At 39.4% G+C, this 25,000-nt stretch overlaps 1 protein-coding gene and 1 non-coding gene across 4 annotated transcripts in view; one reads left to right on the top strand and one right to left on the bottom strand.

Annotated features, from left to right (window-relative positions):
* The window catches only part of LOC138052742 (S-adenosylmethionine decarboxylase proenzyme-like), a 37,854-nt gene that overhangs the window by 12,160 nt on the left and 694 nt on the right, over positions 1-25,000 (bottom strand). For 2 of the 3 annotated variants that reach the window (XM_068899304.1, XM_068899305.1), the window contains exons 1-6: positions 22,002-22,191; positions 14,912-14,998; positions 4,382-4,508; positions 3,220-3,294; positions 2,332-2,359; positions 392-437 (exon numbers count right to left, since the gene is read on the bottom strand). In XM_068899304.1, the coding sequence (XP_068755405.1) occupies positions 392-437; positions 2,332-2,359; positions 3,220-3,294; positions 4,382-4,508; positions 14,912-14,998; positions 22,002-22,105 (467 nt within the window). In that variant the 5' untranslated portion in view covers positions 22,106-22,191. Of the gene's footprint in view, positions 1-391; positions 438-2,331; positions 2,360-3,219; positions 3,295-4,381; positions 4,509-14,911; positions 14,999-22,001; positions 22,205-25,000 lie in introns of those variants that run through there. The other variant, XM_068899306.1, reaches the window with a different exon arrangement.
* Trnaa-ggc (transfer RNA alanine (anticodon GGC)) lies at positions 12,697-12,769 on the top strand. The gene has a single exon. It is a non-coding gene; the product is annotated as a tRNA-Ala (tRNA).

Genomic DNA, 25,000 nt, shown 5'->3' on the forward strand with positions numbered 1-25,000 from the left:
CGCTACTAGAGGACTATTAGTAATAGTCCTCGAGTTAAGCGAAAAGCGTGACACTTTCTTTCGTTTTATTCTCATATTTATAAATATATTTTCAACTTGCATTTGCTAACGTTATTATTGCGTTTTCTGTCCGACTAGTTGGGTGATACTAAAACAATTAAACCCTTCGCCCTTAAGGGCCACGGGTCAATAGCTAATTCGGCTTCACCTCATGGGCTCTTGACCCGTAGCCCGCTACGGGTCTAATGTTTAATCATTCCTGGACACTTCTCAAAAGACTTGATTCTTGCAAGGTTCAACATCGGTTTCAACAAAAAAAAGAATCCTTCAGACTGGTATGGGTTATAATAAAAGTTAGTTAGTTTTCAGTTAGTTTTCACACATTACTAACCAAGTGTCAGGCCCATTCACTCGTCCAAGAGCATAACCTGCACCATCTAGAAAAATAAAATTCAGTGCAAAAGTGACAAAATAGTCTGACATCAAATAATATTATTGTCTGTAAAAAGGAGATGGTTGTTTCCCTTTATTTTGCTATGGCGTTTACGCTGCTTTCAATGAAATTTTTCCAATTTGTTCTTGTCATGAAAGTTGCAGTTCACACTGCAACCAGGTTGACAATATATTAGATATAGCTCAATGGTACTCTAGTTTGTATAAATTTGAATGTAGCTTATTAAGTTTCAAAGACACTGCTCATTGTCTAGTGTCTTCATCACGGGTGATCTAGTGCTATTGCAAGAGCACTTTCATGTGCTCCCAGTTTGTTATAAAGGGGAACTCTGCTTTGTGAGAGTATGCTTACCTAACTAACCACAATTTAATTAAAGGGAAAGTACTGTCTAGAAAAAGTTTCTCTAAATTACAAAAATGTTTCCCCAGGAATTCGAAAATAAGCGGGATCAAGCGAGATCTTCAGGTACATGAATATTGGTCTTGGTGACATTCGCTTCATATGGAAATCTCAGTCAACTAGTCCAAAATATCATTACTATCGATCTGACACGTCCGTGGACAAGGGTTTTTTCCGGCCCACTTCACGGGCTGTTGATTTCAGTCTGCGGTTAAAAAATTCTGATCATGTGATAACATTTTTTTGACTCTGCGGTTTTGAAAATACCGACCACGTGGCGCTATTCCTTTGTCAGTTCCCACGGCCGAGAAAAGAAAAAAAACTGAAGAAAAGTTTCCACCTGCTTCTTATTTCCTCGAACACGCTTTTAATGGGTTACCCGTAATAGCTTCGGGCGGTTTTACTCGCCATCAATATCGTTTTCCGCTTTTCTCTTTGGCAAGAGTAACAGAAAATGGTGTCACGAGATAGGTATTTTTGAAACTGCAGAGCCACAAAAAATGTTACCATACATTGTATGATCAGAATTTTTTAACAGCAGACTGAAATCAACTTTCAACCTGTGTTAGTTGCCCCATGTTTGTTATGTTTTGACTCATTTCACTTCCTTATCATTCTGTGTGCGTGCGACACAAGTTTATCTGTGTTAAAACCAATTAAACCAATGTCCTTGCAAAAAGGATGCACTGCTATTCAGAACACCAACACGTATCTGGCAGCACCTTAAAATTTAATGTATTAGAAGAAAAAGATACTACACGTAATTACTATTAACAGGCACGTCCTTTCACTTTAAGCAAATTGATAGCAAATTGATAGCATATAAAGGGACTCTTGCCATGTAGATCACCCCTGATGAAGACACTAGACAGGAGTATCAAAACATCTAGTCTCTGAATCATAACTTTCTATTAAGCTACAGCTGTACACTAAAATTTATCAAAAGCAGAGGAGCATCAAACTATGTCTGTTCTTGTCGTGTTCAACGTCATACCTCATACTAAGCAAGTTCGAGGACCGTACTCGAAGTTACGTGTACGAATCAAGTTTTTGCCAGATGATTTATGGTCCATAAACCAACAGGAAAAAAACAAGGCTCCATAAATTACAGTAAGGACCAAGAAAACAAGGTTACTAAGATATTCATTACATCTCTGAGGAAATCAGGACTGCAAGAAAGGACACTAGTTTAAATCAAGATTCAACTGCAATAACAATTGCATGTCAAAATCTGAAAAACAAATAAATCTTCATGGATTTTTGAAATAGTTGCTTGCAAGATTGAAACAGTTTTACTAGTTTATGTATAAACATAAACAACATGAAAATCTCGCCAGAGAAGTTTCATCGGGCTGTACATATGCCGTACTGAAGAATACAGCCTGCTAAATGAGCCAATCACAGTGTGTGTACTATCTGAAAGATACATAATAAAGCCTTTTAATGCTTTTGTCGTAAAGAAAAAAGCTGAAACTTACCTGAAAATAACTGATCCAGCCACTGGACCTAAACAAAAGAAAGACACGTAAAGTAATAAATTTCCCAAAAATTAACAGGTTTTAACAGTCATTATTATATGGCTCTGTCTCACGAGGACTGGGAACTACAAAATTCACGAATTTGATTGGATAAAATTGATATTGACCGCGGTCTAGATTTTCCCATCTAGACCGGCATCTACACGGGTAATGTTTTGCGGTGAAAAGATGCAAACTAAAATGCAAAAATATTGAGTATTTTCTTCTACCAATATTTATTTATGGCAGTGCCAAACAGCATGATGACAAAAGAGAGGATGACGAACAAACTTTGACAGAATTAAGTTCACCTCATCGCCACTCATCGCCGTTCGCAAGCAAAATGTCAGTTAGTACAAACCAGTTACATTAAACGAATTAAATTGTTCTTGTTTCGCCATATAATAAATATCTTATTAACCGAGCTAGGTCGGTCTGTATGGGAGAATCTTGACCTCGGTCCCCATCAACAAATAAACTCGTCTTGTAATTAATAGACAGATTCAAATAATTTATAATCATGGACCTCTTTAGAAGAAGAGGGCCTAGTTTTGAGGCACAGATGTTTTAAAATAATTACGGTTTCAAGTGATAACCTGATTTCTGTTTAATTGCTGGGGCTTCAGTTGTAAGTGTCAAAATCAACCCACATCATCATATGAATCAGGGTGACATTGATGGCAGGCACGAACATTTCCCACCAAAGTGTGATCCCCGTTCTCATTGATAACACTGAGAATTATGGTCATCAGCACAATCATCGCCATCATCGTTACTATTATCATCAACATAAAAATTAAATCTACCCTGCTGAAGTACAGTATATAGGCTGTCAGAACAATTTAATACCTCCTGCTCAAAAGTCTGATGAGGTGTGGATTGCAGGCCGGGTGCCAAATAATTCATGCGTGAATAAAAGAAGTCCTAAATAAAAAAATAAAAAGACAGAAACAGCAGTGTTTCTTGTTAAAGGGGATACAGGGTATCTGGTGGTTTTAATTAATACCTAGAGAGAACCCACAATAACCTGCAATTAATTAAATGAAGAATCAATAATAATAATATTATTATTGCACATGCACTGTAGGTGTAGGATTAGTTAAATTAGATTAGTTTTTAAATTAATTTTACATTGCACCCAGTTACATGTACATGTATATTATCAAGGACACAGTTTTTTCTCACATGGTCTGCAATACTAGGTTTTCTCTTGACCTTTTCAGTTTAGCTCAAGTCCCAAGGCTGTTGCCTCACAGGAGCCCGGTAGACTGAGGCTCCCAAAGAATAGCTCTGGGCTCCTTAATTTTTCATAGCAACACCTTTCACTTCATATGTTGGGCTGCTAAGTTCTCAGCGTTTAGCTCTGAGGGCCCCTTTAAAATTTTCTTAGGCAGCAGCCTTGAGTCCTGTCTGAGTACGGAATTCTAGCCAAAAGTCAAGATGTTAAAGATTTTTAAATAGTACATACTACATAAGTACAACGAAAGCATTAACCTTTGTTAGTTTGAGTAAGTTCTCTATTATAATAATTCTTTCTTAACTAGTACATGTAAGACGTACAATTGTTTGTCTCACAATGTAGGACTTCACCTAGGTCGTAGATCGCAATGCTTCAACCCCTAGAAACATTGAAAACATTGTGATGTACAACTTAAGCGACTACACTCTGAGACAAACGATCATACATCTTGTTGTCATTTTATTTCCTTTCACGATGACCAATAATCACCTCTTTTACGATACTCTTTTGTCATCAATGCCATTTTTTCTCTATTTCACGTTGAACCATCTGACATCTTGTCTTGTCTCTATTCCGCTTCTCACAAAACCCACTTCATCGACATGCCCATTTCCCAATCAAAAGCTCTTAGAGTCAGAATCACAAGTACAAGTAATTTACCATTTCCCAAGCTTTGTCAGTGAGGTAGACCTCTAGTCAGGATCGGCAGATTGCTATACTCAAGTATCAATTTATTATTAATATTAATATTATCCGGACTAACCATTGTACCTGCACATTGGAGAGTCCACATTCAGTTTTGGCAAGTTCCAGCAGAGGCTTGATACAGCGCAAGAGTGTTGTTTGCCCACAAGTCTTTAAGATCAGGCGTTCTTGGGACACAAACATGCTGCTCTCACTAGGAAATACAAAATACAACCAAGTGACACCAGATCTCTGCTTAACTTGCTTAGTACTGCTGTATTTTGTGAAAATCAAACATAAAAACTCAGCTCGATCGAAAGACAGGATCTTGTTGTAGACACAATATTAACTTTTTTAACTGTAATAACATATTAATAAGTTGTATTTTCCACTGGCTTAGGAACAAAATAAGTGGAAAATGTTTCCTCACACACTACCTCTGGGGCCTGGGCCCGAGGATTTGTTTTTGAATAATCATGTGCTCAGTGTTGTTTGTCAGTTGCTTTTTTGCTGTCCGCCATTGCTGACGTATATTTCAGAGCCCCAATTCCCACCCAACCCTTCGTTTGAGTTGATCACATACACTCTGTTGGTTAGATATTCTTTATTAAGACTGTCAGCATAGAGTCTTTGTAAGCTTTTAACTGTTGTTTTAATATTACTGTATTTTGGTATTTTGGCTACATTACGTATAATGTTAGGCTGTATTGGTTTGAGAAATAAAAGAGTCAGTTGGCGGCGGTCAGCTTGACAATGGCTCCCAGAGGTGTGTGAGAATATTATGTATTTTGACAATTTAACTCAGATCAACCTTTTCACTGTTTCTTTTTAATGCTGAAGTAACACACATCAGTTTAAAAGAGTTTTTGAGTTGTTAACCCATTGACTCCTGAACTGGGCCCATTGACAAGTAAAATCTCACCCTCAGGTGTGAATGGTCCAATGAAGAACAAGCACAGATTAAAGGTCCATTTTCAACCAACAGGCTTTGACAGTTTGTTTTTGTTATGGATTTGCATTGCTTATCCTAGCGATCTGATTGGATGAATTTCAGCTTTGAAGGGATTTTCACATGTGAAAGTTGTTCAATGGCACGCAATGCCTGTCGGTTGAAGGTGAAGGTTGAAGGTTTGTGACTAATTTATTTATTACACAACCCTAAAAAGATGCTTTCAGTAAGGTGCATAGAGAAAAGTAAATAATTTTAAAAATTCAAATTCCTTCAGTTTTTCATTGCTGCTCCAGGATTGTCAAAAAGGGAAGGTACCCAGATCTAAAGCTTTTGGGGACTCTTGCTAGGTGGTACCAGGTATTAGTTCCAAGAAAAAAAAACAATAGGTACAAATAATTATTGTGTACATGTGGGTAGCGCACATGGTACACCCTGGTCTTGTCGTGTTTGATATCAGGGCTATATTTTCCCAGCAGTGTCAATTCGGCTGGATTCTTACAAGGGAATAAAGTTTGAAGTGCATTTGTGTATTTTTAGCTGAACAAGGAAATGGCAAATGTCACGCAAAATATGGTATCACTTTGTCGTCAATTAAGTAACAGATTCTCTTTGATTACTTCTGGCGAGATAATTGATCGATTGTCTCATTATTTATGCCTGCTGTGATCCAGGTAGTGTTATCTCTTACTAGTATTATGTTGTCCAGAGAAAAGAATTTCCTCCAATTTTGAGGATCACTTGTTTGCAGAGTCAATCAGCGAAAGCCTCGGTTTCACCCAGTTATTTTCAGGGTGATAATTAAGGCTGTCAAATGGCATGAGGATTTGAAAGGGCTTTTCAGCTTTGTTTTCCTTCTCACCTAGAACACACAGGCAGCTTCAGTTACTGTACTCTATTTTTCATAAAAAGGTTTTTTTTTAAAAAAAAAGAAAAGTGGAGAGAAAAATTGTGAATAAATTACAAGAGAAGAAAGAGGCTATCAGTCAGATCAGTGAAATCACCAGACAGACTTTTTTATCTTGAGTTCATGTTTACCAGTCAGATCCCATGATTCAATAAAAGCAAAATTTAATAAGGTTAGTGTTGCCGAACATACACTTCCAAACATGGCTGATGAAATCTACATTTTTTGCTGATTGATCGCAATGATAAAGATAAAAATAGCTTTCAACTGTTTTTCTTTCCGTTGCTAGAAAATTACTGCTGAATGTTTTTCAATACAGGCTGAGAAGTTGACCTGGTCTTTGAGAGTAAAAATATTATGGTCGACTGGTGAATTTGTAATTCATGCACGTGCTGCAGTCCTACAAATCTTACACTCACTCACTCAGACAGTCCCAATAACAATGTGGGTATTTGTACTTGCACTGCAACTACAGTACCCACAAAAACACATGGAAGACCGTTGCATCTACTTTGTTAAATTTCCCTTTCAAATAATACACAGCCAACCAAAGGCAAAAGAGGAACTAATATCATAACTATGTTGTTGATATGATCTACAGTACCATGGCAAGCTGTTTGTAGCAATATTCAAAACTGATTTCCCATTCATTTCAGTACAAAAATCTTAATTCACTTCAATGATTCAATCAATATTCAATGCATATTCAATGAACCATTCAATGTTCAATGCAAATTCAATTTCCAACCCGGACCATTCAATATTAAATACTTGATTCAATATTCAATGAACCATTCAATAAGTATTCAATAGACATTAGCACAGCAGATCTGGGAATGGAAAGTTTACACATTCAGACACCATTTTGTAAATACATGGACTTCGTGAGGTAACAAAAAGCTGTAAAAATGGAATCAGAGTTACTGTTGTTTCTGAATGCTGTGTTGAAGAAAGCAGAGTTTATTTGCCACAACAAAAACATTGCAGGCACATGTGGTTTTAGTGGATGGAACTCTCAGCTTACAGTGTAGACCAGAAATATGCGTCCTACGCAGACGCAAAATGCACGCACGTTTTTTGCGCACACGCGTTTTTAAATGCACGTTTCCAAACGCGCATTTGATGGGCGTTTTTTCTTTTGTTATGCAAACTCGTATCGTAGATGTGATGTTCATTGTTCCACGAAACAATAGACAGACGATAAAATGAATATTTAATTTCTGTGATCAACTTACCAGAACATTTGAATTGAAGAGCGGTGTCAACTGATCATTGTGAGTTTTTGAAACGAACCTACAAAGTTTTAAATTCTTTCGACACTCACTGAATGAAAAATAATAAAACTCTGTTGTCATCCTGCAGCTGACCACTGATAGTTACCGAGTTATTTTCACCTTTCTGTTGCCGAAACTGCAGTTTGGATCGTTGTCATAGAAAATGTCAGACAACGGAGAAAATAATTATGTAGACGTAGCTTCTGACTTTTCCGCCAATTTTTCGCAATAAAAGTGCTTTGCCGAAAATTTGTTGAGCTTAAGAATTTCAGGAAAAAAGAAAACAGCGCTACTGAGGAGTTTTTGTAACATCCCAAGTTTTTCGCGAACGTCAAATACTGAGAATGGCGCCACAGAAGTCCTCATGAGATAACTGCTTGAGGCTCCGACAAGTAAACATTTGGTTCCAGGCTCTCAAACAAAAGAAGACGACATTAGGGCCGTTTAACTCCCAGGCCAGGATAAGCCGCTGCTTGAGAAAGCCGTGAACGTAGATTTTGTACCATTTACACCGGGTGTTCGCGTCTTATGTAAGCCGCGACCAAAGTAAGCCACGGCTTATTTCCTCTCGTATAAACGGCCCTATTCTCTTAACAGATTTCTTTTCTTGCGACTATGCTTTTGAAGCCAGGACAAGTTTACGCCCAAAGGAAAACAAATAAACTTGCAAATGGCCAAAACATTATGAATGCAATACATTTATTTCACAAAAAAAACGACATTATTCAACTCGGGATCTTAAGATTTACAATGTATGCACTGATTGGTATTGGCTAAAAAACATCTATTTGTCTAATTTCAATGCGTCCAGCCAACCCCGCGTTAATTCTCTTCCGTAAAGCTTAACTAAACAAAGAAATTGGTGCAGAAGATATCTTAAAGGGAGATTTTTCAACTCCGAGCATATTCCAGTGAATCTTGCTGAAGTAATACAGCTTCAATTCGCAAAAGGACACAATACCAAGACGCCTTTTGAATGTCACGCACGCATTACAAAAATTATTTTGAAATATTCGAGAAAGTACCGGTATTACAGATGGCGTAAGTAAGTTTTGTTTGCGAATGAATATACTCCTTATTTCGTTGATTTTACTGCATTTCACTGCGTCGTTCGTCCAAGTCTTGCTCTTAGCGATGTTTGTTATTGATCGACTAACTTTACTGACTGTCGATTTCTGTTGGCAAAACCGATGTCTTTCAAATTGAAAATAGTCCTGTTTTACGTTTTAATCACAGGAAAATATTTATTCCCCTCATTATGTCATTTGTTGATGGAGTGAGAAGTGAAAGTACTTTTCAAATGTCTGAAATTAAATGTGAAGCGGAAGCGAGTGCATTGTTGACTGGAATTTCACTTGGAAGCACGCGTTATTTGAAATTTTGTCAAACACTTCACTGTTGACAGAGCCATTGTCTTGCGCTGAAACTAACACTAAAACTTAAACAATGAAAAGACAATGGGCCAACTCATACATACTAATTATCTTTGATGAATGCGCGTTTTTGATGCGCGTTTTACAAATGCAGACGCGTGTGCGCAATTTTCGTATGCTCGTTTCGCACGCGTTTTTTGGGACGCATATTTCTGGTCTGCACTGTACTTAGAGCACTAAGCCTACAAAAGCCAATGGCAGTATAGATGGAAATGATCTAAAACAACTCAATTACTTGTAAGGGGTTTTTGGAGAGATCTTTTCTGCAATGACGCAACAAATAACATGTTATCTTTAAGTCCAACAACGGTTGCCGACAATGAGGCATGACTGAAACCCTCTGGCTCATTCACAACTTCACGATGATCCAAGTGAACTGCTTACTATGGATGCGATGCTCAAGGACATTGTATAATGATGAAGAGATTTGGTCTTATATGTTGAGCAAATTAGATCCCATATCTCCTTCCAGTGAAATGGGAGTTGATATTTACATGAAGGCTCTTCATTTAGTGGAGAACAAAGTAATGGAAGTTAAGGAGTATTCTGATAGCATTATTAATTTTTGAGAAAAGCGTTCCAAAGGTCTTTGTTTGAAAAGGACATATGTTAAATTATACACTGAAAATGTTTCAAAAGGTTCATGTCAAGCCAACTCGAAAAATCAAAACAAAAAGAAAACCTTTTTACTGCTGTTATTTGGATTAAAGGGCAAAAACCCCTTACAACGAATTGAGTTGTTCCAAATCACTTGCATCAATACTGCCGTTGGTACCTTGCACAGTGTGTCAGTGTAGGCTTAATTAGTTCTCTACATAAGCTCAGAACTCCATCTTCTACAACCACATATGCCTCCAATGCACTCAAATCTTGGTTTTCTTTGTGGCAAATAAACTCTGTTTTCTTCAGAAACATGGCAACGGTAACTCTTCTACATGGAATGACCGTGACACTCTGATTTCATTTTTACAGCTTTTCATTACCTCGCAAAGTCCACATATATACAAAACGGCATCCGAATGCTAAACTTTTTACTTCCAGATCTCCCACGCTAATGTGTATTGAATGCACATTGAATGGTTCCTTGAATATTGAATGGTTCCAGTCGAATGTTAATCAAAAATTGAATATTGAATGGTTCGTTAAATATTAAATCGAGCATTGAATATTAAATACAATGCTTCTGGCAGTGTGCGCAGGTGTGGGACTGCATGCTCCAATGAAAATAGTTTAACTCTGACCACTCAATAATGCAAAAAGTGTTCAAAATTTCCCTACACTTGTCTTTAGAATTTGTTTATAGACTAAAGGGTTCTCTGTTTTGCATGTGTTAGCCTCGCCTTCACACTGGCTGCTTAACCCTTTCCCTCCTAAGAGTGACACTTATCGATATTACTCTGTGTAATGCCAGACGATTTTACTCGTCAATGGGGAGCCCCTCAGGGGTGAAAGGGTTAACAACAGCTAGATTCATTCCCCATTAACAAAGATGGCGACCAAGCGTTACGAGACTCAACATGATTTGCATTGTTTCCAAAGAAATCAAATTCCAGAGTAGGTATTTTGAACAGTTTTTACGTTCGTTAAATGTATTTTCACTTACTGAAGAATATATAACTCTTTCATTGCCTTTCGAGGGTAGCAAAGGGGGTTTTCATGATGCGTGATAGCCCTAAATTACCAGTATTAGCGTTGGTACAGTAAGAACGATTTAACCAACCACAAAGATTTCCTAATTTATGATTTATTTATTCTGAAAGTGAAGATTAAAACAAAGATATTTATATCGACACTCCTAGCATATTTGAGGCCTAGCACAGATAATTTTAGAACTAAATGAAATTACAGAAATTACACGAAATTGCTGTTGTTTTTCGGTTATAAGGCTCAGCATTTTTTCTCAAAGAAATTGCTTGTTGGCCCCAAATATGATCTTAACTCAAGGTGTGTCTTATTACCAAGTATCGTCTTGCAACAAAACTCGGGCAGGGATGATTCTTCGATCTTTTGCCGCCATCTTGTTTGTTAAAGGAGCTAGGTTACGCAATTTTAAGCAATTTCAGCACTGATTAAATGGTCATAGAATTGGCTAGAATATCAAAATAACTGTTCAAAACTATAGAAGAACTCTAACAAAACACAGGGAAGCCAAGAAAAGACATGGATGGACAAAAGTGGAGAGGATTGAAACGGATTAAATTTGGGTAAATTTGAAAAACGTCGGCCCACCTTTTTTCAAATTTACGGGGGTATCAGTCTATATCAAAATGTCATTTACACAGCTGGAAAATCATTCTCAGTTGTTATGAGGCCGTGATTTTGCAAATGAAAGACTATGTACTGAATATTGATTGAATCATTGAATCGAATTAAGATTTATGTATTGAACTGAAGAGGAAATCAATTTTGAATATTGCTACATATGGCTTGCCATAATCCACTCTTTCAATAAACACTAAAAATAATTATTATTATTGCTTGTCAAACGAAATGATATATGAAAGGAATCCTACAATGAAATGCGGATATAAAATCAAGTGAAGCTATATGATCCTTGCAGTTAAAGGCCCACCTTCAACCAACAGGCATTGCCTGCTGCAGAATAATTTTCATATTTTAAAAATTCTGCCCTAAGCTGAAATTCTTCCACGCTATTGCTCCTGTGTATGGGGTAGTGCATCTAAGATAAACATTTCTAAGCTATAGAAGGTCCAGAACTTTGGTGCACACATTATCACATCATCAAGAAAGTACCATCATATTCAACCAATTTTTAAGGAGTTAGGCTGGTTACCTGTCGAATCTATAGTCAAGCTTAAAGATGCCACGATGATGTTCAAGTGTATGAACGGTTTAGCACCTAAATATCTTCCTGATAAATTCATCCGTCGATCAGACGTTCACTCACGTAATACAAGGAACAAATCTAAATTAAAAATCCCTTTGTGCAAATCTGCAACTGGTCAGCATAGTTTCGTCTATAGAGCTACTACAATTTGAAACAATTTACCTGATGACTTGAGAAACATTCAAGATTTTTAAATAAACGCTTATAAATGTCTTTATTATTATCGTTTATTATACTTTTTGCTTTGTACATAGGAACTTATTATATTTTGTAATTAAGTTCTGAAAAGCCATTTTTAGAGAATTTAATAAATAACTCTTACTAACCAAGTTCGAGGTCCGTACTGTAAGTTACAGACCGAGTTTTTTCCTGTTGATTTATGGCCCGAGCGCGAAGCGCGCGGGCCATAAATCGATGGGAAACAACGAGGATCCGTAACTTACAATACGGACTGAGAAAACGAGGTTAGTAAGATATTTATTATATCTCTGAGGTTAACCGGCGCATGGGCAAGGAAACTAGTCAAAGTGAAGCGGAAGGTTCAACTGCCACAAAGAATGCCGTGCCAAAATCCCAAAAACTAAATCTTCTTGGCTGTTAAGTTTGAAATAGTTGCTTGCAAGATTCAAACAGTTTTCAGTACAAGTTTATGCAACAGAAGTGACATAAAAAACTCGCTAGATGATGTTTTGTCGAAATTTTAAATTTAGCGGGCTGTACAGCCGGCCGTACTGTAGAATACAGCCCGTTAATTTAGCCAATTACAGCGCGCGTACTATCTGAGAGATATAATAAAGTTTGTTATTATTATTATTATTATTATATTATTACTATTACATTAAGTAATATGAATTTCCATAACAAAAACACGGTCAAAAAGCCTGTTGGTTGAAGGTGGGTCTTCAAGAATGCAGTTTTAGCAATTGCGTAGAGAAGCCTGACAATTTCAGGACTTCAATGCAGTCACAAATGACCAGCTGTCAACATCAGTGGCTTCATAGCTCAGTTGGTTAGAGCGTCACACTGGCATCGCGAGGTCACAGGTTCAAACCCTGTTGAAGTCCTACACAATTGCTAAAATTCCATTCATAACTGCAAGGATCACAGCTTCACTTGATTTCATATCTGCAGTTCAAGATATGATTCATTTCATGTATCATTTCGTTTGTCAATTCATTCATCATGAGAACATAAATTTGTACCCACAAATGACCAGCTCCCAACATCAGTGGCTTCATAGCGCAGTTGGTTAATGTCGCGCCGGCATCACAATGTCACAGGTGCAAACTTCGCCGAAGTTTTTCAGGCTTCTCTGTGCAATTGCTAGAACTGCGTTCACAACTGTGAAGATCATAGCTTCGCAAGATTATTGCTTGTGTCTGATATAATTTGCTAATGTAAGTAATTTCGCCAGGCAATATATTAAGTAACTGGACTCATTCCTGACACACTCCTTTGTTACATCACATTTCTTCCATGTTCAAACTTTTTTAACCCAGTCCAATTTTGATTTACCTTTGTTTCAGATTATGATAATGAATATTAGCCAAAGAAAAATCAAAATGAACCGGCTTGAAAAAGCTTGAACCACGAAAAAATTTGAACCACAACATACGCATTCACAGGGTGCGACGAAAGTGCTGTCCGAAAGCCCGCAGCTAGTGGAATGACTTTTCAGGTTAGCGTTTTCTTATTGTAGCTTGCCCAATGGGCAAGCACCGTTGGTTCCTCTTTTCTGATGATAAATTGAGCTTTTATACCAAAAAGTGTGTAGCAGAAAGCTCCTGAGAGAAAATGATAACGTTATGAGGCCAAATTATCGTAGCGTGACCACGTTTTGCCCCGCATTTTAGTTGCGTCCGTAAATAACGTCATGACTTTTTCTGCTTCCATGAGCGACCGAAGTATCGTAGGGACCAATGATGACACAGTCGGTTAGTGCGCCACCTTGGTGCAAGAGGTCCTGAGTTCGATTCCCGGATCTTGCATCCTTGTTTCGACTCCTTTCCTTTCCGTGTAGCTAAGTAGCTTTAAATACCTGTAAAATGGAGCACTGACGGAGAGGGGGGGAGTAAAATGAGCACACCGTCGACCTCAGGTTTGTCAGTTGAATTACTGTTATGAGTTACCGACATTACATACGGTTACTTTACTTTAAAGTATATTTTTTGAAATGACAATATTTGCTGACTGACAGCATGCAGTGCAAGACATTCCATGAAGGGGGTAGTTTCTAAAGAAACTGTGGTGCTGCGTCGGTGGGGAAGTAGTATACAAAAATTTGGTTTTATAACTGTACAGAGCTTCTAAAAGCTGACGTTTCGAGCGTTAGCCCTTCGTCAGAGCAAATCCCGAATTAAATTCCAGCCAAGTCATGGTGCAGTGGATTTTCTCGGAAATTTAGGTGCACTTCGTTGGGAAAATCCAAATCTGAACGAACCCATTCAAATTCAGAGGATATTTTTCCTTTACTATTTCGCCCATTTTTGAATAAAATGTTACTCTGAAACAGTCATTTGCGATTTATAAAAATTTTCTGGTCTTACAAAGCGAAACGATTTTCATACATGTGTGTTAACTGCATTGATTACGGGCAAATTGCAATCGGGCCGACGACAAAGAGACACATTCCGTAGATATTCACATTGACTATAAGCATTCCCAAACTTTCAGCATATTTGTGGATGATGTTCATTCCGAGAACCTCATTCATTTTAGCACTACAAACAAGGAACTGAAATATTTCCTATAGCTCACTGTTCAACTGTTTTATAGTTAACACAATAGGCAAACTATTGAAAGCTTTAAGTGATATCAATTGACAATGTTCTGTATCACAAGATTAGATCACATGACTGTATTTGGAATTCTCGTCCACAAAATCTTGATGTAAGTTGTAACTGCAACTTCTAGTGGCCAGGTGTAAAAACTGGTCATTTCTGTTACATTAATTGTTTAATTTGAGATTGAAGTTAAAACGAAAATCACATTCAAGAATCAAAATACTACGAAGAATTAGTTTATATCTATGCTTGGTATCATTACTTGTAGTTTGCATAATTAAAAAATCTGATTATTCTTTATAAACAATTTAATTTCTGGCTAGCTCCTCAGACATTCGGGCTAGTAGCCTCAAGTAACAGCTTGCCCGAAAGGCAACCTCATGTTTGCATTTTCGTCTCACCCCGCATTCACAAAAAGCTCACCTGAGGAGGTAGGCAATCATCTCCTCGTTCCTCTTTTCACTTATAATGGTGCAGTCCACAAGTTTCAACAGCTCTGACCATTTCTCTCTGCAAGAAAATTAATTGACATAGCCTTGAAAATTATTATTGGTACCATTTCCGATTCTACTAACTTACTGATCTCTTGGCTATTTAGGAAAGCAAGTGGTGAGATCGCTCCTCTCCCACCAGTGTGTCCAGGGCTTCATTCCTGGACTTGGCGTCACAAGTGAGTTGGGTTTGTTGGGTTTCTACTATGCTCTGAGAGATTGCGTCAGTAATTTTAAACATTTCAAATTAACCAATAATGGGCATGTGGGTTCAAATTCAAGAGTCTATTCCTGCATGCCTGCAAAGGCATTGGTTTTTCTCAAATTAAAATGTCATTATAGCGATATTTCTTGTTACATCACCCAGGCATCCATATTGATTTTATATCAGTTGTCAGCAGGGCAAGTTTGTCTTATGATATACTTGCCCGGACAAATTTTGGGTTACCCGGGCAAAAATGGGGAAGTATAGAAAATGGTTGATAAAATGACTGGTAACTTGAGCATTCGCATTTTATTTTACACTTTCGTCAGAAATTACGAATTTTGTCTCTGAAGTATGATGTTAATTGCACCGTTGGATCCTTATTTAGAGTGGTCCATATCTGCCACAGCAAAACGTACTTGAATGTAACTTACAAAGGTACGATTTAAAGACCCAAACTTTCAACACCCCTGTCGGGTGACTTCCTTTTATATGTTACCGAGATTTTGATTTTTCCTGTTCGTAAGCAGCAGGTTCTGCTTCACTTTCCTTTTTGCCAGGGGTGGCGAAACACCTTGTACCTAACACCACATTATCAGCTGAGATCACAAGTCACCCTTTGCTCCTCGCTAAACGACTTGCTGACAACCATGCCAGCGGTGAGATACATGAAAATTGAGCCTGCAGTCATTTCATGGAAAATACTGCGTGAATAAAAATGGCGCCCAAACTTGAAATTTCATTGCTGATGAAAGCTGCATGTTTATTCCTTATTTTCTGGAAGTTTCCATTAAGTGAAAAGCGATCAGAACCAAAGTACATTCTATATTAAAACATTTGACGGCATTCACGAAAGGATATTTATTAAAACTTCACTAGTCCAATGCACAACCTTTGGAGTTATTAGGTGGTTAGTGCCTGTGGTTTACGCCTGTTCGGTGCCCCTGTTTGGTGCTTAGGGCCTGTTCGGGATACAGTCGACCCCAACCCCACTAGTCTCCTGTTACCTTGCAAGGCGACCTTGGTTGGTCAAAGGCTAAGGGAGTAAACCCTGACAGACAATCAGGAGTGGGGCCCCGAAGGCGGTTAGATGGCGTACTCGTCACCTTCCGGCAGCTCCTGCATCCTGGCGGGTCTCCAGCCATCTTGACCATTTCTTGCCGCTAGGTCAGGCTTGTCGAGACGAGAGAGTGAGGCTGGCTCTGCTTAAACCTACCTCACTTTAAACAAAGGCAAGCGCAAATTATCTCTCATCTCTCATCTTTCATCTTCCCTCATTCATTCATCTTCATCCTCCCAAAGTCCTGTGGCGACAGGCGAGCGACGAAGCGACAGGTGTGGGGTACACTGGCAGTCGTAGCCGTGGACCTGCACACAGGCGACTCAGGCCATTGGGTCGTTCTTCAGTGACTGGAGCAGAAGTGGCACTGCTCAACTCCCTGGCATGAGAAAGGGGCTAGAAAAGGTAACTGGCTTCCGGCGGTCAGCGGGGACCCCCTCAATGCAGTCGAAAAACGAAGAAAAGAAAGATTATACCATTTAAAACAGCCGCGTGGATTGTCCGCACGCTACTTGACCGGGATGACTCAGACAGACCTCAAAGACGCACTGCGCTCATCGCCGCTGAACTCGCCAGATACAAGATCGACATTGCCGCCCTCAGTGAGACCAGGCTACAGTACTGGCCGCAGGAATAGCAGCATTACACACGCGTATCATGCGTGTAAGTCCGCCATATTGCGCGCATTTTACACGCAAATTACGCGCGCGTTACGCGCGAATAAAAAAATACACGAAGTTGTGAGTAAAAAAACTACACGCAAATTCTTCACAGTGCGTGTAAAATTTTACACGCAGAGTTTCGTGTAAAAGAGGGCAGAGTATTTAAAGTTGTACATCAATTTGTAGCGGCTTTTCACGAAGAACAATGTTGCATGTCTAAAAGCACTACTGGTTTCCGAAGAATTTATTCAGCTTTGCATTTCAACATTTTCGCAACAAGTGTTCACTGTATTTGAATAGTCAAAAATTGACTTGACTTGTTTTGCTGTGGTCATCGTCTGCATATCACCGCGTGTTTGGATGCTCACCGCATGTTTGCGTTTGTCTCATTTCGAGGACCGTTTCACTGGGTGAAATCATTCCTAAAATGAAAAGGCTGCGAGTCGGGTGATAAATCACAGCTGCTAAGGCGAATATGTTATAAATTGCAAGTAAAAGTAATGATATACCACGACGACGTTCCATTTCATTTTCCTTTCACCGCTCACCGCCAGTGAATGAGCGCGTCGCCGATCTATTTTAGAATAATACCAATGTTTACCTTTTTAAACCAACCATTTGATCTGATCTGAGAATAAGACCGAAATAATTTTGCTCTAATGGCTTATTACTGGATTAATTAATGTTTTGGTTCAAAGAAAGTTAGTCCGCTGACCAAAAAGGAAATATCTTTCCAGAATCGATAAATGAACCGAGTGGCGGTTGGAAACATTCTCCGAGCTGTAATTAATTTTGAAAACTTAAATCTACGCAGCATACAATTTCACCATCGAAAAACGACGCGATACGCTTGATTTTTCTGTTTAACCAGAGGAAGACGTGTTTTAAATTTTCATGTTACTTTCGCGAGTTTAAGAACACCCAGGAACCAGGAATTTTAAGAATATTTTAAGAATAAAGCCGAGGCTGAGATTTTGAAAAGGATAGATATAATTTTGTGTGTTGAAACATCAGTAAATACAATACAGTTTTATGTTTTTTAACTTAACCGTATAAAATTATTCCTTTCTCTGAACGGCGAAACTAGCCAACAAAACGAACAAACTATAGCGATGAGATGGAGCATGTGTAACGCGATACAGATCTACAGATACCCAACATTTGTAATTGGTACTCCAATAAATTCTAAAACGGAAATGTCATGAGCTATAATTTAAGAATAACACAAGAATATTTTCAGCCTAAAATCGGCAGAAAATTAAGAATATTCAGCCTGGGCCGGAAAAACAACATTCTTACAATAAAAAAGAGTGTAAACGAATAAAAGAATGTAAACAAAGCTAGCACTCAAGCGAAGGTTGAATTTCTTAAACAGAAATACCAACTCTGTGATTGTAACTTTCATTGTCAAATTCATGTACATTGCTAAGTGGAAAATACACGCAATCTGCGTGTAATGGACATAACAATTTTACTCATGACAAATTACACGCAGCCTGCGTGTAATTTCAGTTGAGTGTAAGAGTTCGTGTAAATTTTACGCGCGCGTAACGCGTGCGTATTTTGCGCGTAAATCCGCCATCTTGCATGCATTTTACGCGCGTGTAGGTGCTGCTATTCCTATGGCCAGTACTGTAGCAGGTGAGGGAGAACTAAGAGAGAGGAGTTCAGGCTACTCCTATGGAAAGAAGTTTGCCACCATCGTCATGGCCTATGCAACCGCCATGACCAACCCAGACAAGACTTAAGATAGGTTCTATGAAGACCTCGATGCTGCCATCTCTGCTGTTCCAGCTGCTGACAAGCTCATCATTCTTGGTGATTTCAAAAGTGATATGACAGCAGCTCCTGGGAAGGTGTGCTGGGCAAGCATGGGACAGGCAAGAAGCATGACCTCCTGATCACCAACACCGTCTTCCACCTCCCTACCCGGAACCAGACATCCTGGATGCACCCCCCGCTCAAAGCATTGGCATCTGATAGACTGTCATCGTCAGGAAGAGGGACAGGCAGGATGTGAGGATCACCAAGGCCATGTGGGCTGCAGAATGTTGCACAGACCACCGCCTCATCGTGTCCAAGCTCAACATCCGCGTGCAGCCCAAGAGAAGATCGGACTCCATCCCAGCTGAAATCTTCAAGGTGGGTGGTACAGCCCTAACGGGCAAGCTTCTGACTCTAGTCCAGATCATATGGGAGAAGGAATCAGTACTGCAAGACTTCAAGGACGCGTCCATTATCCACCCCTACAAAAGGAATGAAACCACCAAGCTTGCGACAACCATCATGGAATCTCCCTGTTATCTATCGCAGGCAAGATCGTGGCCAAAGTCCTCCTGAAACGCCTCGTTGACCATCTTGAGCAAGGACTCCTACCAGAAAGTCAGTGTGGCTTCCGGAAAGATCGCGGGACTATTGACATGACTACTGCCAGACTGCTCCAAGAGAAATGTCAAGAACAGAACACCGACCTGTACTCCACCTTTGTCGATCTGACCAAGGCCTTTGACTCCGTCAGCAGAGATGGCCTTTGGAGAGTCATGTGAAAGTACAGGATCAGAAGCACAACCCAGGGATACAAATTTCTCAAAAAAGTACCATACTTCTTAATTTAGTACTTTGTTTATTGTCTAAGCATATTTTGAAGGAATCAAGTAAAAAATGCTGATAATTCAAAAATTGAAAATTACCCATCACCCTTTGAGGGTGTGGCGTACCTTTCGCAGTACTAAAATTCGCAAAAAAAGTAACTATCAGGACTTTCCTAAAACTTTGGGCTTGTTGGATGGAGTAATATCTGTTTTGTGATCTTGTCAAGTTTGAACTTGATTCGCTCCAAGGAACTCACAAATTTAGGTTTTGTGTGGTTGGTACTCATTGAGCCCCTGGATTGTGCAACTGATCATGGATGCCCTGACAAATTCACCACCGTCGTCAGACAGTCTCATGACGGCATGCTGGCGCGTGTCCAAGACAACGGGGAAACATCAGAGACATTTCCTGTCACGAATGGAGGGCAGCAGGGATGTGTCCTGGCTCCAACAGTCTTCAGTCTCATGTTCTCCAAAATGCTGTCTGATGCTTTTAGGGATTCGGTGGCACCGACGGCTCACTCTTCAACCTCAGGAGGCTCAAAGCGAAAACCAAGATGAAGGTTAGCACCATCAATGATTTCTTGTTTGCTGATGACTGCGCCGTCAACGCTGCCTCGGAAGCCAACATGCAGCATAGCATTGACAAGTTTGTAGAGGCCTGCAACAACTTCGGCCTGACAATCAACACTAAGAAGACTGAAGTCATGCACCAGCCAGCACTGGGTAAACCATAAGTAGAGCCCACCATCACCATCAACGGACAGAGACTGAACGTGGTGGACAAGTTCACCTACCTCGGCAGTACCCTCTCGAGATCCGTCATCACGGACAATGAGCTGAATGCCAGACTCGCTACAGCGAGTGCCACTTTTGGCAGACTCAACAAAAAGGTCTGGAATTGGAGAGGCATCACAGCCGAAACCAAGATCAAGGTATACCAAGCAGCAGTTCTCACCACCCTTCTCTACGGCTGTGAAGCATGGATAGTCTACCAGTGGCATGCAAGGAAGCTAAACCTCTTCCACACCACCTGCCTCAGGAGGATTCTCGGCATCAAGCGGCAGGAAAAGATTCCTGACACCAAGGTCCTCGCCTGTGCAGACCTCCCCAGCGTCTACACCATCCTGATGCAGTCCCAGCCCGGCTGGCCAGGCATGTAGCTCGCATGGCAGACCACCAACTACCAAAGAAAATGTTGTTTGGGAAACTTTTAGAAGGCAAATGCTCCCAACGAGGATAGAAGAAGCGCTTCAAAGACACCCTGAGGGTCTCCCTCAAGGCCTTTGGGATCAAGTACACTAACTGAGAGCAAGTGGCTCAAGACAGAGACAAGTGGCGTCTGGAGCCGTCAAGCATGGGGCCAAAGCCTGCGAAGTGAACAGGACCGCAGCAGCTGAGCAGCACAGACAAGTCAGGAAAGGCACTGCCACACCATGCCCAACGCCATCCTCCAAAATCAGCATCATCATCACCCTCATCACCACCATTATCTACACCTTCACCCCTCCAAATGATCTGTAGATGGTCCTTGTTGTATCGACGGACAAACAACACTTGTCCAGGGACGGGTTTTTAGTCCTCTGGGACGACCAGACTACTGTGAATGTGGATCCCTGTGTCACCCATTGTTATTACCGTAATATGCCAACCAAAAGCTAATTGGCTGTTGAAACAATACCAGTAGCTTCTTTTGTTCCATGGTTGGCAAATTTCAAATCAAAAGAAAAGTGACGTCAATGTTTGCAAAAAAGAAATATCGCTTTATGAGCTTCTAGACATTGTACACCTGTACTATAGTAGGTAAAATCACTGTTGAAAAAAGCAGTCTAAACTTACAAGTCCTGAGAGTAGAAAAGATAAAAAAAACGGATATGAGGTATTCAAATGACCATTGGAGTTCAGGGCAAAAAAAAGCAAACCTTCAGCCCCATAGATAATGTAGACGGATGGGACGCTAGTCCATCGCAGTGTTACCCCCAGCATTAAATTGCCAGTACCCATTTATACACCTGGGCCCGGTTGTTCAAAAGCCGATTAACGCTAAGCCCAGATTAAAAATTAACCAAGGAGTTTATTTCTCTACTCCAAAATGCTGTTCATCTCTGATATTCGGCAAAACTTTACATTAGAAGAAGTCACTCTTGAAAGACAAAAATAAGCAAACGAAACTTTCACCGAAAAGTTCAAAACATGAAACAAAAGTTTGCGCTAATCCTGGATTAAGTTAATCGGCTTTCGAACAACCGGGCCCTGGGTGAAGAGAGGCACTGTGAGAGTCAAGTGTCTCCCCCAAGAAAAGTAGTTAGTAGCCGTTAGGCCGTTAGTAGTAGTTAGTAGCAGTTAGGCCACTGCGCCTCCCAGGCAGGCGCATTTATTTGTTGTTAATTTGTGTCTGTTGTTCTAACAACAGGATCTAAGGAACAACAAGCTACTGAGTTTGCGTATGCTTCTTGTGCTTGTGCTTCCGTTGTCAGTGAAAATTAAACCAGGCTAAAAAATACCTTGAAATCGTTCTCAAATCAGCCCTAGTGTCAGCTCCCAAAACCGGTGTCCACCACACTTCCATGAGTTTTTCGGGTCCCTCGAAGAATCCCACGTTTTCCATTCCTCGGATACATGCAATAAATAGCCAACGCAATAAGGCGGCATGCACAATTCGGGGTTCAGCTGTCGGTTCCGTTCAGCTCAGGCTCAGAGGACAGAGCTGAAAAAGGACTGCGCATGCGCCAGATAGGGAGCACAAATCGTGCATGAGACGCGAAGTGTCCATTTCGATCGTTTGATCTCGTCTTCTGCCTGTGTCACTTTATAACTCTTGACGGTGTGAATTTTGGAAGTGTGATCGCGGTGATTTAATTAAAGGAGACACATAAGATCTGTGTAAAATATTTGAGTGTAATATTTGGGACTTGAGATCCAAACCCATTTAAATTTCTTTGTTAATATGCGCTGCAAACAATAACCGAGGCTTCGGTGAGTGTTCACTCTTTGTTTTTGAAGCATGAAGTGTTCACAACGTTTGGTACTGTTTGCAAACTAGTGTATTGCCAATGCAATCTCTACAGTTTTCATCAACAAGATAATTTGGGCAGGGTTTTCTGAAATCACCTTTACAATCAATCATACATGTATTTACAATGAGTTAATCAAACGTAACATGTTCTAAGAGCATTATTTGAAAGTTGTCAACCTTCTCCTTGAACCAAGGCAGCTGTTCATTTCGTGTGCTGCCACTCTGCAATAGCCACTTAACCTCCTGGCTGCCCCCATAAAGGCAGCTGTCTAAAAGAAAACACCTTGCCAACTTGTGAAGTTGGAATGAACACAAGTACTGGCCAGAACTACATAGAAAATATTGAAGTTCTTTGTCCCTGTCTCAGGGCATTTCTTCAATGAAAAGGTAAATTGGTTGCAAGACTGGCCTCTGAGATTACACTCAGAAGAAGTTCTAGTTGCACAGTAGTGTGATCAATAACATTGTTTAATTTATTGCCATAGTGAGGCTTGATTACAGAATCATAAATACTTGCCCACCAAAATACCCTGTGCAATCAACTGATACACCCATGTTCGGGAGACTGTTGGCCTGTTAATTAATGGAACATCCATATATGAGGAAAACAACAATTTGTTAAATAAAAGTGCAAAGTTCAGGCCCTGCTTCCTGTTAATCCTAGGATTATTGACTGGGAAATACTGCTTGAAAGTGGCACCCGAGTGACTTAATTGTAGTCTAGATTACACAATCGCCAAATAATAATGATCTATCATTATTGTAATAATGCAACACACTTGGTGTCAACATCTATGTCAAAACTTGGAAGATGGTATTTTTCTTTCCCCCTTGACTGGCCATTATTTGCAAATCTATGTTCAACCCAATGTCCAAGGCAAAATTATGGTTAGACTCAAAAAATTTAAGAACATGTGTTAAGGCAAACAGTTAAGGGTCATTGGTTTATGTGTGGTTTATAGTATGTTTATATGGTTAGCTCATCATGTTTTCTTTGTCTTGGTTGTGTAATAAGAATGACTTTTTGTACTAATTTTCACAGCCCCCATAAAAACTGATATGTGCAGTTTCCTGTGTCTAGGAAAATAATAATATCATTATGATATTGTAGATTATAGCATTGTAATATGCATCTCATGGACAATAACATTCATTTTCGTTTTTTGTCCTTAGGGAGATGGATCCACCTGGTATTATTTGCACCCGTTTTGTGATATATTAGCTCTAAAAGGCGAGAGCAGAAATTAAGCATTTATTTCTCAGCAATAAACCACAATAATCTTATTGAGTTCACTTTGTCCATGTTGGTAGTGTGGAACAAAAGACTGGATAAAGTCACTGAGAAATCCAGACAATGCTGTTGAGTTTTAAGCAGTTTCTTTAGTACTCTTCACATTGTCAAACTTTTCAGTTTCTTCTTAGAACTGAATACCAGTCCTTAACCTTTTTTCAGTTGTGAACTTTTTGGACCAGCACAGAACTTAAGATGCCACTTTTTTAAATGTTGTACTTATAAAACAAAATGGGACAACATATTCAAGTAAAAAGATCACAAAATAATGCATGTTGTTTGCACCTGCATGCAAACTTTGCAAATGCTTTTGATCTGATGAGTTGCCAACCCAGTAATGCTTCAGATACATGTAGTGACGTCGAAAATGGTTTTAGTTTACATGCCAGAACACCTCCAAACACATTCAATGACAATTTGTCAAAGAAAAAATTAAAATTAAAAACAAACATCTTCTTCAGCATTGAGACCCACATGGAATAGCCCTTGCATATGTGTATTATACTGATGACTGGATTCCATCTACTTAATATACAATCATCTTTTTAGGATAATACCACCTAGACCAGTTGGCAGATAATGCTAGAGTGAACGTCTTGCTATACAGCTGAAAATATTAATTTTGTGGAATGCCCCTTTCAGGGATGTTTCCTAGTTGTCTATGCTCTAAAGATTTTGTTCAAATTCATCAAGTACGATGTAGCATGATGTGTGAAATGTCTCTTGAAAGGTTGGATCCGTTTTGGAATATGAACTGTGTTGTCTAAACTCGTCCTGGTAAAGTTTTTGTAATTTATTGTCTATTGTTAAATAAGGAAAAAAAAAGGATTTACTTTCTGAAAAAAAAAACCATTAGTGACGTCTCTTGATCAGGTTAGGATCTGATGGATTTCTATTTTAAGAGGCAAGCAAATCAAGGGGAAATTAATTTTCTCTGAGCTGTTTAATGTCATTAAGTGGGCTTTCCAGGGTGAAGCACTTTTTTGCCTGCTCTCTGTATATCATCCAGTGTATAATCTTTTCACCGATTTATCTCAGTTTCTGTTGGGGCCGGCTTTCATCGCTCTTCTATAAATTTAACAAAAAATGCTGTGTAAAGAGCGAAAGATGTATTTTGTTTTCATGATAATTATAAATTCGTATCAAAATTTGGGGAAACGTGGAGCTCAATTTGCCTTCTTGCATCTTTGCTCTAT

This window comes from Montipora capricornis, chromosome 6 (assembly GCF_036669925.1).
Source record: "Montipora capricornis isolate CH-2021 chromosome 6, ASM3666992v2, whole genome shotgun sequence".
NCBI lineage: Eukaryota > Metazoa > Cnidaria > Anthozoa > Scleractinia > Acroporidae > Montipora > Montipora capricornis.